This window comes from Girardinichthys multiradiatus, chromosome 2 (assembly GCF_021462225.1).
Source record: "Girardinichthys multiradiatus isolate DD_20200921_A chromosome 2, DD_fGirMul_XY1, whole genome shotgun sequence".
Lineage (NCBI taxonomy): Eukaryota > Metazoa > Chordata > Actinopteri > Cyprinodontiformes > Goodeidae > Girardinichthys > Girardinichthys multiradiatus.
The window spans coordinates 33,376,815-33,390,207 of NC_061795.1; the positions used below are offsets into that span (position 1 = coordinate 33,376,815).

General features: G+C 38.0%; 1 protein-coding gene across 10 annotated transcripts in view; it reads right to left on the bottom strand.

Moving 5' to 3' along the window:
* ppfibp1b (PPFIA binding protein 1b) overlaps positions 1–13,393 on the bottom strand; it is a 34,772-nt gene that overhangs the window by 5,656 nt on the left and 15,723 nt on the right. For 3 of the 10 annotated variants that reach the window (XM_047351094.1, XM_047351083.1, XM_047351102.1), the window contains 16 exons: positions 12,595–12,684; positions 11,528–11,641; positions 11,256–11,387; positions 10,419–10,511; positions 9,763–9,855; positions 9,018–9,135; positions 8,837–8,881; positions 7,451–7,512; positions 7,266–7,350; positions 3,252–3,391; positions 2,887–2,975; positions 2,126–2,186; positions 1,870–2,044; positions 1,483–1,515; positions 774–915; positions 558–689 (listed from right to left, as the gene is read on the bottom strand). In XM_047351094.1, coding sequence (XP_047207050.1) covers positions 558–689; positions 774–915; positions 1,483–1,515; positions 1,870–2,044; positions 2,126–2,186; positions 2,887–2,975; positions 3,252–3,391; positions 7,266–7,350; positions 7,451–7,512; positions 8,837–8,881; positions 9,018–9,135; positions 9,763–9,855; positions 10,419–10,511; positions 11,256–11,387; positions 11,528–11,641; positions 12,595–12,684 — 1,604 coding nt within the window. The remainder of the gene's footprint in view (positions 1–557; positions 690–773; positions 916–1,482; positions 1,516–1,869; positions 2,045–2,125; positions 2,187–2,886; positions 2,976–3,251; positions 3,392–7,265; positions 7,351–7,450; positions 7,513–8,836; positions 8,882–9,017; positions 9,136–9,762; positions 9,856–10,418; positions 10,512–11,255; positions 11,388–11,527; positions 11,642–12,594; positions 12,685–13,393) is intronic. The other 7 variants (XM_047351112.1, XM_047351128.1, XM_047351120.1 and 4 more) reach the window with 7 other exon arrangements.

The window sequence follows — 13,393 nt, forward strand, 5'->3', positions numbered from 1 at the left end:
GCAGCGATTATAAGCTACATCAACTGTATATAAAGAAATTCAGTCTTCTAATCTACTGAAAATACCTCTGAATGATTAATACTTGACCTCTCCATTAAGGTTAATTTATTGTGCTTCAAAAAAATTTGATAAAGTTTATATATTTTTTTTTACTAAGGATTTATACTTAATATTTACTTATTTATTGGTGCAATAATGGCAACAAGTTGGAAGGGAGGGTGGGGTTTGTTTAAGGCATCTGAGAGACAGAGCTTGTGCAGAGTAACATCAACCTTAGTCACTATAACTGTGGTTTTCATTTAGGCCAAACAGTCAAACAGTTTAGAAAGTCAGAAAAAACATTAATTATCTGGAGAAACCATGAAAACTAAGAAGCACGTGAACGCTTGAAAAAGATAAGGATGAACATCATTTCCTGTTCGAAACCATCATGCATTTATTTTGATGCCTTTGTTATTCTTCAATTCATTAGGTCTAAAAGTCACTGTACAGTACAGACTGAAAACAAGGAAACCACATTCTGGCTTTCATTATTCACGCTCAATGCACCGACTCACTTGTTGACTCGCTGGAAATCACGAGACCAACCCAGTCTGGGTCCTGCTGTGGCTCGTACTCCACCCCGCTTGAACTCTCCCTCTGGGAGGTTGTCGTCAAGGTTGAATGTGGTAGACTGGCTCCGCTTAAGCCTACAGATTAGACACTGCGGTGTAAATATAAAGAAATAAAAGAAATCACAACATTTAAGGATTCGTTTATTATTTTCTACTCACTTCCCAAAGAGTTTCTTTATGCCTTTAGATTTCTTCCTGCTTTCCGGGGTTGTGGGAAGCGTGTGTGTGCTGTCACTGTTGGATGACCTCTGTGGAACCCCAGCAAGGTCCAGATGGTCGGTGCCCTGTCGCTCGGTTTCAGCTGCACAAACAAATGCCCACACAACATCATCATAAGCATTGCTGTGAGAGGCACGTCCTAATAAAAGGGGGATGCAGCTGTTGCATAGAGGTGGTACAGTGCCGTAGAAAACGCATGATGACAAGACATGGACAAGCCGAGAGGTCATGTCAGGGGGCATTAAAAATAAGAGGCTCTCTAGCAGGCATTCAGCTGACATGATGCCTCAATATTACTGGAATAAAAGCTTAAGTCATTAGTTGTTTTAGATTATAAGAGGGAGGTCTTTCATCCAAATAATTGTTTTTCTTTAACAAGATTTAGTTTTTTTGACCTAAAACAAGTTCTACTTCATGCACAAGAAAATCAACATACGAGTGCCTGGACCATATGTTGAGCAGATGTTTGTGAAACAAAGGAGAGAGATGAAGCTGTGAATGTTAAAGCAATCAGGGGCTAGAATATTTAAAAGGACCAAAAGGAAGAAAAGCAAATGCACAAAGTTAAAAAGGAGATATTTCGTAGTTTCCTTTGTTTTCTGACGGAGAACTACAACAACCCTACAGGGACATGTAGTCTTTACTGTACCTAGCATAGGCGCACTTGCACTCCTGCTGCGGTCTTCATGTGTTACAAAGAGCACACAACACAGGACAGCGTCCAACAGAAAAACAAGACAAGAGGCAGAAATTATGATTGGAGTAATAACAGGGCCGGGGAAGTGGGATGGAGACGTAAACAAAAAAAGCACACAGAGGACAAAGGGCAAACAGCACCATGGACACAGACTTCCATATTTAAATGGAATTGTGTAGGCTGCAAATTATGGTTTTGGTCCATGTAATGCACTTCAAGGGTGTGGCTTTGGAAAAAGAAAATCTCACCCTGCAGTGAACAGTTTATTCTCAAGTCCTATTTTAGGTTACACATGACCGCAGGACTTATATTTAGCCAAACTCTGGAAATTCCTCTCACCGAGGTTAGGGTTGCTGGATGTTTTCTTGCCTCCGCGGATCTTGAAGAATCCTTTCCCAAAAGATGAGCGAGCCTTTCTGGAGCCAAAGCTGTCGTCTTCAACGGAGGCTGGCAAGGTGGCCGACGGATTCATGGGGGGCTTTTCACTTATCTTACTGTTCCCTTCACTGGTGCACTGGGACAAATGACAGACATAGTCATAAATATGATCTAGAATATTGCTCTGTTTAATTAACAGTCATCATGGCCTCCTTACCGTTTCATTATTGCTCTCTTCTGACTGGATCAGGCCATCAGTTTTGATCGGCTCTTGATTACTAAAATAGCAGAAAGATTCACACTTTACCCTGTGCTTTAATGAGAGTTATCGCAGTATGCATGTTTTTCACAGATCTGTAGTAGAGGGTATAGAGAAAAATACTGCTACTAGAACTTCATTCTAATATTACAACTTTATACAAGCAATGCATAGCATCAAGTTAGCATGTGTGCATTTAGTTTGTTCTTTCTCCTTGTAATAAAAAAAAGTTTATTTCAAAATGAAAAGTTTCTGGAATTTGCATAATTCATTTCCCGACTAAAATGTTAATGTTAAGCAGAGATGTTTTTGTAAATATGGCCAAGTGGTTTTCAGTGATGAGAATCTCTGCCACAAGGGCTCAGATTTCCGCTCACTGGAGCAGCCAATACAGCGCCTTACACTGATGAATGGACAATTGTTTCCACAGTGAACCAGAGTGACAGGAAACATTGTCAGAAGACAACGATTTGCTTAAATCAAACGTGTGATACTACACCACAATTAGCACACTGAATGTGCCAGCCAGTGTCATCAACAAGACTGTATACCCTGTATGTAGGGCTATTTTTAATTTTACATCAAGTACTGCATTTAGCCATGTTTAATAGGCAGAAGTGTGACGATACAACATAATGCTACAGAGAATTTCTACTAAATAAACAACTGGATTAATTTGGTGAAGCAACACATTTAAGGGCTATCTTTACATATTTTACCTTTGGCCATCTGTGTGTTCGTGCTCCGATACTCGTGATGGCTCCGCAGGGCTAGGAGAGGGTGATGGGTCTTTACCGACTCCTTCCTGCTAATCATGAAGCAGAACGAAGGAAAAAAAAGGCACATAAAGATCAAACACCCTAAATCTGCAAATAACCAGCTTACAAACCCGGTTTTAAAATTTCTTGAAATAACATTAGTTCAATGTGGGTGTGAGAACTTCATCGAGTCTTTTTAATTTATGGAAATCAGCTGGAAAAAGACAAAAGGTGAAACCATTTGGTTCTACAAAGTAATAATAATACATCCTTTCTTTACCAAACCAAACCAAACAAAGTACTATACTATATTTTATTCTACAAACCTCATCTGGCTTCTTTGTTTGCAGCTGTTCAACATCTGTAATGTCCTGTTTTTCAGATTCCACAGACCCAGAGCTGCCAGACAAGAGTGGACTGGATCCATCACCGGGGCTCTCAACACGCTCGTTGTCTTTCGTTTTCTCTGAAGTAAATAATGCACAGCAGCGCTTAGTGTGTAAACATACAACAAGAGCAACTTAAAACTGTCAGTTACCAAGAAAAAGCCCATTTTATTAATTAATAAATAAACAACTCAGCTGCCTCTGAGAAACAGAATTACATAAACCAAGAAATGCAGTAAAAAACTAGAAAAATTTGCATTTCCTGCCAAAATGCAGTGTGAATAATGCAAGCAAAATTTTTTAGCTGAAAGCTGGCAGAAACAAGCTGAAATTGACTGCAGAAAATCTGCTGAAATCTTATAAATTAGTAGAAATAGCAGAAACAGCAAAGAAAAACTGTCATCTGATCTGTTTAAGCAGGAAGATTATTAGCTATAAAACTGCTTAACAATGTAAAGTTACCTCAAAACTACTTGAAATAGTTGTTGAAATGCAAGAACTGACAAAAACTTTAAAAAAGCAGGAAAGAGCTGCCATAGACGAGTTGAAAAAGCATAGACTGAAGCAAAAATATAGCCTAAGTTGAAGTCAGTGCTAAAATACATAAAAAATAGCAGAAATTTCAGAAAAAATGAACTAACAACAAATACGCTGAAGAAACACAGAAACAAAATGCAAAAGTGTTCTTCAGCTAAGAGAGAAGAGAGGAGAAAGAGAAGCTAAAATGCAAACATTAGCATATTGGCTATCACTATTATGAAGGGTGATATTAATTTAACCTATCTACCATGCAAAAAGCAAAATATAAGCTAAAATTAGCTAAAATGCTAATGCTTACTACAGCGTATATTCAAAAGTCTATGAAATTACTGTTTAAAATTATTCACTCTTCAGCATTCACACAATAATAATAATAATAATAAACTAGAACATTTCTGAAGAAATTTAGACGGGGCCTGCCTCTTGGTGCGTGCTTCTCGGACAAGAGCCAAAGGTTGGGGGCTGAGGTACAGAACCAAAGCAACAGAACGGTGTGCATCATGATTGAGGGTAGAAGGTTAAGATGTCTATCTAGATCTGTTCTTGTTTCAACAGTAATCATGCGCCCTTGCATTGCTTAAATAAAGAGTCCAGTTTAGAGATGTGTACTAATAGGTGCCACCAGGCAATGGCATGGGAGTCAGGTCACTCACTGTTCTCCCTTCATTGCTATGGCAGGCCCCAACGAAGGAATGTTGAGACTTTTATTTTGTAAATATCAGTGAGTTTATTTTGAAAGGAGAAAGTAGATCCATTTCCATCACAGAGTCCCAGCAATAGTGTTAAGACCAATGCTGCAATTATTGCTGTGTGAAATATGAAGGCATTTATTTTGTAGGGTATGTTTAGGTGTTGTTTTGAAAGTCCAGTATAGTTGTCCTTTTAGGTCTGGCGTACTTCCACTAGATATAAAGAAGCTGCTTGCTATTCTTAAATCACTGTGTATGCTATTATCAGCTTAAAAAAATCAATACAAACTATGGAATGCTGAGGCTTTTATTTTGAAAGTTTCAGTAAGCCTTATTTCAAAGGATCAGCTTAGTCCCATTTCCAACACTGGGTGAACTCCAACAGTAGTGTAATGCCCAGTCCTGCAATGATATATAGTTTAAAATGTAAAGACATGTTTTGTCTTATTTTGAAAGTCCAGCAAGGTTGTCCTTTCAGGCCTGGGTTAGTTCAATTAGTTGTTCTAAAATCATTGTCTATGCTATTATCAGCTTAAAAAAATCATTAGTAACTATAGAAGGTGGAGGCTTTTATTTTGAAAATTTCAGTAAGCCTTATTTTAAAGGGCTGACCTGGTCGTATTTCCTACACTGGATGAGCTCCAACATTATTGTGAAGCCCAGTGCTGCAATTTTCTATAATTTAAATTGTAAAGGCATTTATTTTGTAGAGCATGTTTTGTCTTATTTTGAAAATCTAGCAGGGTTGTCCTTTCAAGTCTGGGTTATTTCCATCAGGCATATAGAACCTGCTTGCTTTTCAGAAATCATTGTTTATGCTATTATCAGCTTTAAAAAAATCATTTGTAGATATGAAAGGTTGATGTTCAGTGTGAAAAAAAGGCTTTTATTTTGTAGAGTATGTGTAGGTCTTATTTTGTAAATCTAGTTTGGTTGTCAGCTATAACTGACTTATTTTGAACACTCATGGAAGCTTCTGGCCTGAGCTCAGCCCTCAGAGCCACTCTCTGTCAGAGGTTACTTAAGTTCACTGGCAGCTGTGTTCTGTTGCTATGGTAATTAATGAGCACCCAACAGCTGCTGTTTCTCATGCAGCACCACACTTTGTGTCTCATCATGGCCTGGCTTTATAACATGGTGGCACATGCTCCCGAACTACTGCCCATAACTCGGAAACCGTAAGGGCTATTGACGTCATTCTTGGACCGGTTTTATCAGAACGGACAGGGAAACGATAATATCAATCCTTTTTTGTTGAAAATATAATATTAAAAGGCACAACACTAGATGAAATGAAAGGGAAAAGTGGAGAAAAACAAAAAACTGCCCGAACATGCTCTCAAACAACGTCTAATAACTCGAAGGCTATAAGGGCTATCGATTTGATTCATGCACCATATGAATAAGCAGGCCTTGCTGAACAATCATGGAGCTTCTCTAATTTCTACAACAATCTGTCTGGGAGGTGTGAACCCGTGAAAAGATTTATCATTTTGACCTTTTTTAACCTGACTAAAGATGGATTTTTCACTCTCAAAGAAATGTACTTCACGAGAAAACGGTGAAAGGTATCCAAAATATCTTTGGACTGTCAGTATCAACAGGCATCGGTGAACAATCCTGGAGAATTTCAAGCGTCAACAATAATCCGTGTAGGAGATGTGACCGTGTAAAAAAGTCGATGATTTAGAAATTTTTTAGTTTTAAGCTTTCTGAGGAAGGGCAGATTTGGTACTCTAAAACAAACCTATTTTATGACAAAACGGTAAAAGATGTCAAAATAATTCCTTCACTGTGAGCTCCAGCAAGCTCTCAAGATTAATTGGTGCAACGCTCATATCTGTACATCGAACGGTTTAGGAGAGGCGACGATTCAAAAACATGTGAGTTTAAGGATTTTCTGCTCTGATTTTTTCTGAAATTCCTATGGGTGGCCCATTCATGGTGTGCTGACTTTGCGTTGCCTCAGGGCATGTTGCCGGAAATCTGTTAGTCCCACATCAATGAGGGTGACATTTTCTGAATAGCGAAATAAAATCCTACGTTCTGATATATAATTTGTGTTAGTAGAGTGAAAAATAAGCCAGTGAGGAGAGTTTGTTTGTTCTTTCTCAGGTTATTCAAAACCTAGAGTGTACACTCTAGCAACTGCCGAATTCCGCCATTGGATTACATTATAAAATTGATATCTTCAAAAATCTTGCATAAAATTTGAATTGCGATTGTAAAAGAACCGTAACAGATATGAAAAAGCTGAATTATTTGAAGATAGCTTAATGGCTTGTGAACATTTTAGAAGTTGAATGGGGTTTCTAGCTAAAGGTATGCAGAAGTAGTAAGCTGTGAAAGAACACAAAGTTTTAGCTGAATTTTGTGGAATTGTTACGATTTTCCATTCATTTCAATGGGCCCAAAATTAGCAAAAAAAGCTGAATATTTTAAAAAGTATAAAAAGTATTAATACCAAAAGTCATAACCGTAATGTCCTAAATGAGCTGAACATTTTAAAAGTTGAATGGCTGAAATAGCACAAAGTATGCAGGAGGAGATAGGTGCCAAAAAAAGTGTTAGATATACATAAGAGAAACAGGATCTCAATAGTGTGCCTTCAGCATTCACACAAATATATATCTGGCAGCCATCAACACTGCAGACGTTGCACGGAACGATGTCTTGGAGCCTGATTTACCAGAGCAGGCTTACATTCATATGGTTCATGTCTAACCTTTTTTCCCTTGTACAGACATCACCATGTCTTGAACTTTCTTGTACCGCAACAGCGACTGTTTGAGCTCCTCAATCTTGCGATCCTGTACAGGAAAATCCGATGAGAAAAAAAAAGGTTCCTTTCCATCAAGATATTTAAAACGTCTTGCACAATGCGAAGCACTCATTTGTTGTCAAATGTACCTTTTCTTCATTTGCTGCCATTAATGATTCAACTGCGTTTTTCATTCTTTGCACTTCCACATCTGGTGAGGACAAAAATGAGTAGAGGCGAAGCACAACAAAGCTCTAACAAGGATACATTTTACACAGTCAACCTGGGATAAATACATATAGTCCACTGAGGCGGCAAGATTACCGTCACTCTAGACACATCAGGACTTTATCCATTTAACTTTATGAGAACATTTTCATTTTTCAGAACACACACTCCAACACAGTTCTAGAAGATGTCTGTGGCCAGCATAACCGATACTATTTATTGTTTTAGGCTTATTTTCTGAAAATGGAAAAGAAATAAAATAAAAATACTTCAAAGGAGCATCTTAAGAAATTCAAAATGTATAAATTCATTTGAAAATGACAATTCTTATAATTATTTCTTAAATAATCTAATGGGAGATAACATCAGAATAACCACGATAAAAAAGCTGATCTGAGTCAGAGGTCGGGAAACCTGGATGGTTAAGAGATGGATTTCACTTGCTCCATTTTACCTTAAATGTTACAAATGTTTATAACAACACTAAAGTATGTTGTGGTTACATTTCACAGTTAAAAATCTGCTAATTTAAATCATGCTTCATCTTTAAGGATCTATTATTACAAACAGTTGTACTGCCCAGCTTTAAAACTGCTGACAAACAAATCTAGACATTCAAAGTTGTTCAATCAAAGAATCCCTGACTGATTGTTTAATTAAGCGTATTCTTTGTATTTTTGTATAAACCCTAGAATTGAAACATTATAAGATGTCCCAGTTCCAGTAAACTTTATAATGACTCGTGCAGTCTTCCAGAGGGAGTGTGTGCGCTGAGGAAAACGAAATTGCTCTGTATCATTAATAAATGTTTTTAACTCTAAACAATGCGACTGATAGGAACAGGCACAGATACGGCAAACATACAGTGAGACAACACTGCATATGACAACAGAGGTTAGGAGGAGACATCAGCTGCTGGTGTGAGCAAGGAAGGTTTAAAAGGATTTTGAAGAGAGGCATTGATGAGTAAATGAGGTGATTTTCGTTGGAGAACATGAGTGATAGGGAAGAATGTGCAGCCTAAATGGTTATGACAGCACCGGATTCCTCATTCCTGCTAAAAACAGTGAGCAAAATGTTCTTGCTGCTTATTTTAAGGTTGAACATGAAAAACACAGTGACGGAGGGGATGAAAAGGTCCATATGTCACGTCTATTTAAGATATGGTGCGGTGTGGACAGCTACTTGCACTTCAATGAGTTATAATGGACAAGCAGAGTTCAGATGGCTCATGCTCGTTCATGCAATAGGGACTGGGGTGGTGCAATACTGAAGTGTGCCAATAAAAAGGATAAAACCCCCCTTACGCTTTTCTTTCAGCCTCTTTCTAAGCGTTTCATCTGGGTGAGACACTACACAGGATGAAAAAGAATTACACAAAAACTGTAGAATTTAAGCCTTAAATATGACTAATGTCACATATTGGAGATACTAAACTCAAAGCATGCTCAAATTTCAATGGGTCTTGTGATTGGTTGCATTTCCCACCTCGTTCTCGGCCATCCGGGCTACTTGTGGCAACAGCTTTGAAAGCCGTGCCATCCTGTAGCCACTTCATTTCACCATCTCTGCCTTCCAGCTGCCTCCTCAGAGACGCTAGCTCCTCCTGTCCAAAAGAGTACAACCGTGAGAGCTTGTCCTCCGCAGCAACCGATTCAGCTCCCCCACCCCACCCAGCTCAACAACACAAACAAACCACAACACAAAGGTTCATAGATGGCACGCAAGCCACACCTGCTCAGAGGGCGATGTGTGTGAGGTGGCTGGCATGCACAGATTTCTCCAAGGACCAAAGCAGAAGATGTAATAAAAAACAAAACAAGAATGAACAGAAACCAAGTACAAAATAAAAAAAAAACTAACTGTAAATAACAGACCAGAAGAAAAGAAAATAGAGGGACAAGTGTAAAAAGTGAAAAACACTACAAAAACCTAACATTAAGGCATACCTATGGTTTGTAAAAATGTTCGCCGACACTACTGCTCTGTAGACTAAAGGAAGTGATACTTATAAATGCACTTAACTTTCTAGATTATTTTTATTGCGCTGTTAAATAAAGAGAACGTGCAGCACAGAACAATAAAATCACATTGCCAAAAACATAGGTAAAAATAAGAGTAAAGAACTCAGAATATTTATGTTTGCTGTAAAAAAGAAAAAAAAGAGCTAAAGGGAGAGGTCAGAAACTATAATCATACAGCAAGCACCACGTTCACCCTGAGAAAAGCCAACCTTCATAGAATGGAGTTTGTACTCCTTCCTCTGTTTCTCATACTGCATCTGGCCCATTTTAATTTTCATGCTAGAAAGCTTAGCCATAAGGGACTAGCAGCAGAAAGACAAGCGAAGCAAAGGAACAAGGAAGGAAGTACAGAAACGATCAAGACAGCAGAGATGAAGAGTAAAGAATATCAAAGATTCAAATACACAAAGTATCTAGTGCATTCAACAAAGGCAAAGTTTTAAGCTTTATTTTTAAGCTTTACACCATGGAAACAAAACACCACCCTAACTCTCACAACAGCATATTTAACACATCATTAGGATCACAGCGAACAGCCATTAATTAGAATCCCTAAAATAAGAGGAATCACAAATAAGATAACATTAAAACCCACAGGGAGTTCATTAAAAACACACTGGCATCCCTACAGTATAATGCTGCCACCACCGTGTTCCGGTCTAGAGGCATTCAGATCCAATACTAATGAATTGTGGCTGTAATATATAAAACACATGTGGCATGATAAAGGTTTTTAGATTGCTAAAAATGTTATAGATTTAATTTAACAGGGTTATTAAACCTAATAAGGCAGAATAAACATTTCTATATAGGTTTTATACTGAGACAATTTAGCTGATTACAACAGAGTCCAATAACAACTCACCTTTGTGGACTTGAGCTTCTTTTCATACTGTAGTTTTTCACTCTCCAGCTCCGTCAGTCTGTACCGAAGTTCATTAATTTCAAGAATTAAATCCTGCAGAGGGGAAACAATATTATACATAATATCTTCACAACCGATATAGTTTTACTTTTTTTTTTTTTTACAGATATGTTGCGCACCTGCTCACCCACACTTACAAATGGAGTATGTAACACATTACATATGTGGACTATATTTACAGAATGAGTTTTATTTTTGAAAAGAACTGTCTTTATAAAAGCTTTGAGTTACACAATGAAGTAAAATAAATAGAACAGGTTTTGGGGAATTATCTTGCAAAGAGTAAAATCATAAAAAAAAAAAAAATGTTATATAATAAAGTCTAGACAATTTCTGTAAAGTATTCCGATGCATTTGGAGGAAATTCCTTAGAGTAGATATTCCAAAGCAGCAGCAGCAGGAGAGATAAACTGAGAGGAAGCTGGGATTTCTGAGCGGTGAGGCGGAAAACTGACGGCAGCTTTTTGTTCCAGTTGGCTGGAAGAGACAACAGCTCTGAAAAAACAATCACATAAACGGGTTTGAAAACTATCCGAGGCCTCTGCAAACTTTATCTGTTAGCATGGATCTCTCTGTCTCCTATAAACATCTTTGACATTTTTATGAAGCCTTTTGACAAATGCCCCAAAACATTTTAAGTTCACCATTATGTTTCTGCAAGTCTCAGTGCAAGTATAAGTTTAAGGTATGTGTATGTTTATATACAGAGCAAGACACACAAAAAATGATGGTACACAACTAAAATACCTATTTCAGCTTGAAAATGAACTCACAAACCTCACTGTCCCTAAATCTGTCATCAAAGCTCAGTCTCTCCTTCTCCAAAGAGTTGAGTTTCAACTTGAGGTTGGACACTTCAGACATCAGTTGGAGTTTCTGCGTCTCCAGGGCAGTCCGGCACAGAAGCTCCTGCGATGATAAATAAAGGAAACATTAAGATAAAAACAACACGCCAGTGCTTCTCATATAATTCACTCCGTTCTGGTTCTTCTGTGGTTAGTTTGAGCCTGGGTTTTATTACATGTTGAAAAATATGCACAGACACACACCTGCTGCAACATCTCCTCTGTGGCGTTGAGTTTCTCTCTGTGCTCATCCAAACATATGTCCAAATCTCGAATCTTCTCGCCCTGCGCATCCACCTGGTCAGTCAGCACACTCACCTGCATAAAACCAACCTTAATGTGTTTTCAACCAAATACAAAGGAGGTGAACAATGGGTCAAATGTCATCACAATGTCAGCATGTGCAATATCGCAATGAACTGCTTTGATGCAATATTTGGTATTCTATTAAATACCAAGTGCAACGCAGTCAGTATTTGACCATTTGAAAGAGCTCTCACTGCCCCTGATGACCTCACTGCATGTAGTTTCTTGTGTCTGAGATGCTAAATCTCAAGGGTGAGAAAACAAATGTGGGTGAATTGCACCAGATACAGAAAATATTGCAATAAGATATTTTCCTAATATCATACAGCCCTAATCTGCTGCCATCATGGTCACATACAAATGTATTTTGCAGACTGCAATGAAAAGACATTGCTTGATGCAGTTTTTCTATCGCAGAAGTTTTTAGAGAGAGTAAATTGTGTGATGCTTTATTTAAACAACAAACACATGGTTGGTGTTTTATGATATGTAGCGCTCCATTATTATAAAGAAAACCAGTGAGTAAAATATTGAAAAACTCAAGTCTAGAGCATCACCACCAAACACAGATCTGACATTTCAGTTTTAAACTTTAACTTGACATTTTTTTGCATCTACGTTGGTAAACAAAGTTGGATGTCTCAGTGCTACTGGGAAAAAATGATCATTCCTGCTCAACACAGCATGCATAAAACGTGTTTGGAATAAGGCTCATAAAAAATGCTAACCATTCTGAACTTTAGACCGACTTTGGAAAGTCTGCCGTTAGTCACATTTTACAAACTAGGCTTCTTATTTCAAGGCACACTTTTGCAAAAACAGTTTAACAGCTGTGATTATTAAAAATACATTGATAAACATGACATAAATGTCTCTGATATCTGTATTTTGCTGATGTATGTATTTAAAATTTGGGTATTTATGGCATGTAATAGAAAATGATCCATGTGTTGTTGAATGGGTACCTGAAGCACCAGAGACTCCTTATCGCCTTCTAATCTTGACAGTCTTTCTTGGTAGTGGTCTCCTCCACCGAGAGAGATGTGCCCATTGGACTGGAAGAGATGATGAAAAAAAAAAATCAGACTAGACAGAGAAATTACTAACTTTCCCACATACATCGGAATATTGATCATTTGTGGTTTATCGAGTCTAAAAATGATCTCTGAAGACTTTTTCCCCCTACTCAAACTGGGGCTGCCGCACCCTCCAAACAACACCTTACAAGGCTAAAACAAAACTGCACACAATCTGCTGTATAGCCAGAGTGTTACAGCTTAACACAGAAACTCCACATGGCCTTCAGCCCATCACTTTCACAAACACTGCTTTGATGCCCAAGACATCAGCATGTTTCTTCCTGCGCTCTCGCTGCAACATGAACACTACCAGCAACAAACCCTTTTTCCCAAGGAGCTTAGCAGAGCAAGATAACCATGTTTGCTCCGAGTAAACAAATCCCTCGTACACAAATGAAGGCAGAAGGTTTGGCTCAAGCTGTTGGCCATTTGTTAGATTTTCTTGGAGCAGAAGGGCCAGCACTTAACCACACACATTAAACTCCTGGACAAATAATAATGAATAAATAATTATAGAATGTGTACTTCCTTAAACTTTCATTTTATTAAAAGGAAAGCAGAGAAAGAGGTTGCTTTTAAATCATACTTATGATTATAGACCAATTAAGTGATGTTTGCAGAGAAACTGATTTTTGATGATGCTACATCAATCAGTCTGATGGAAAAGAAATGGGTCAACCTGACT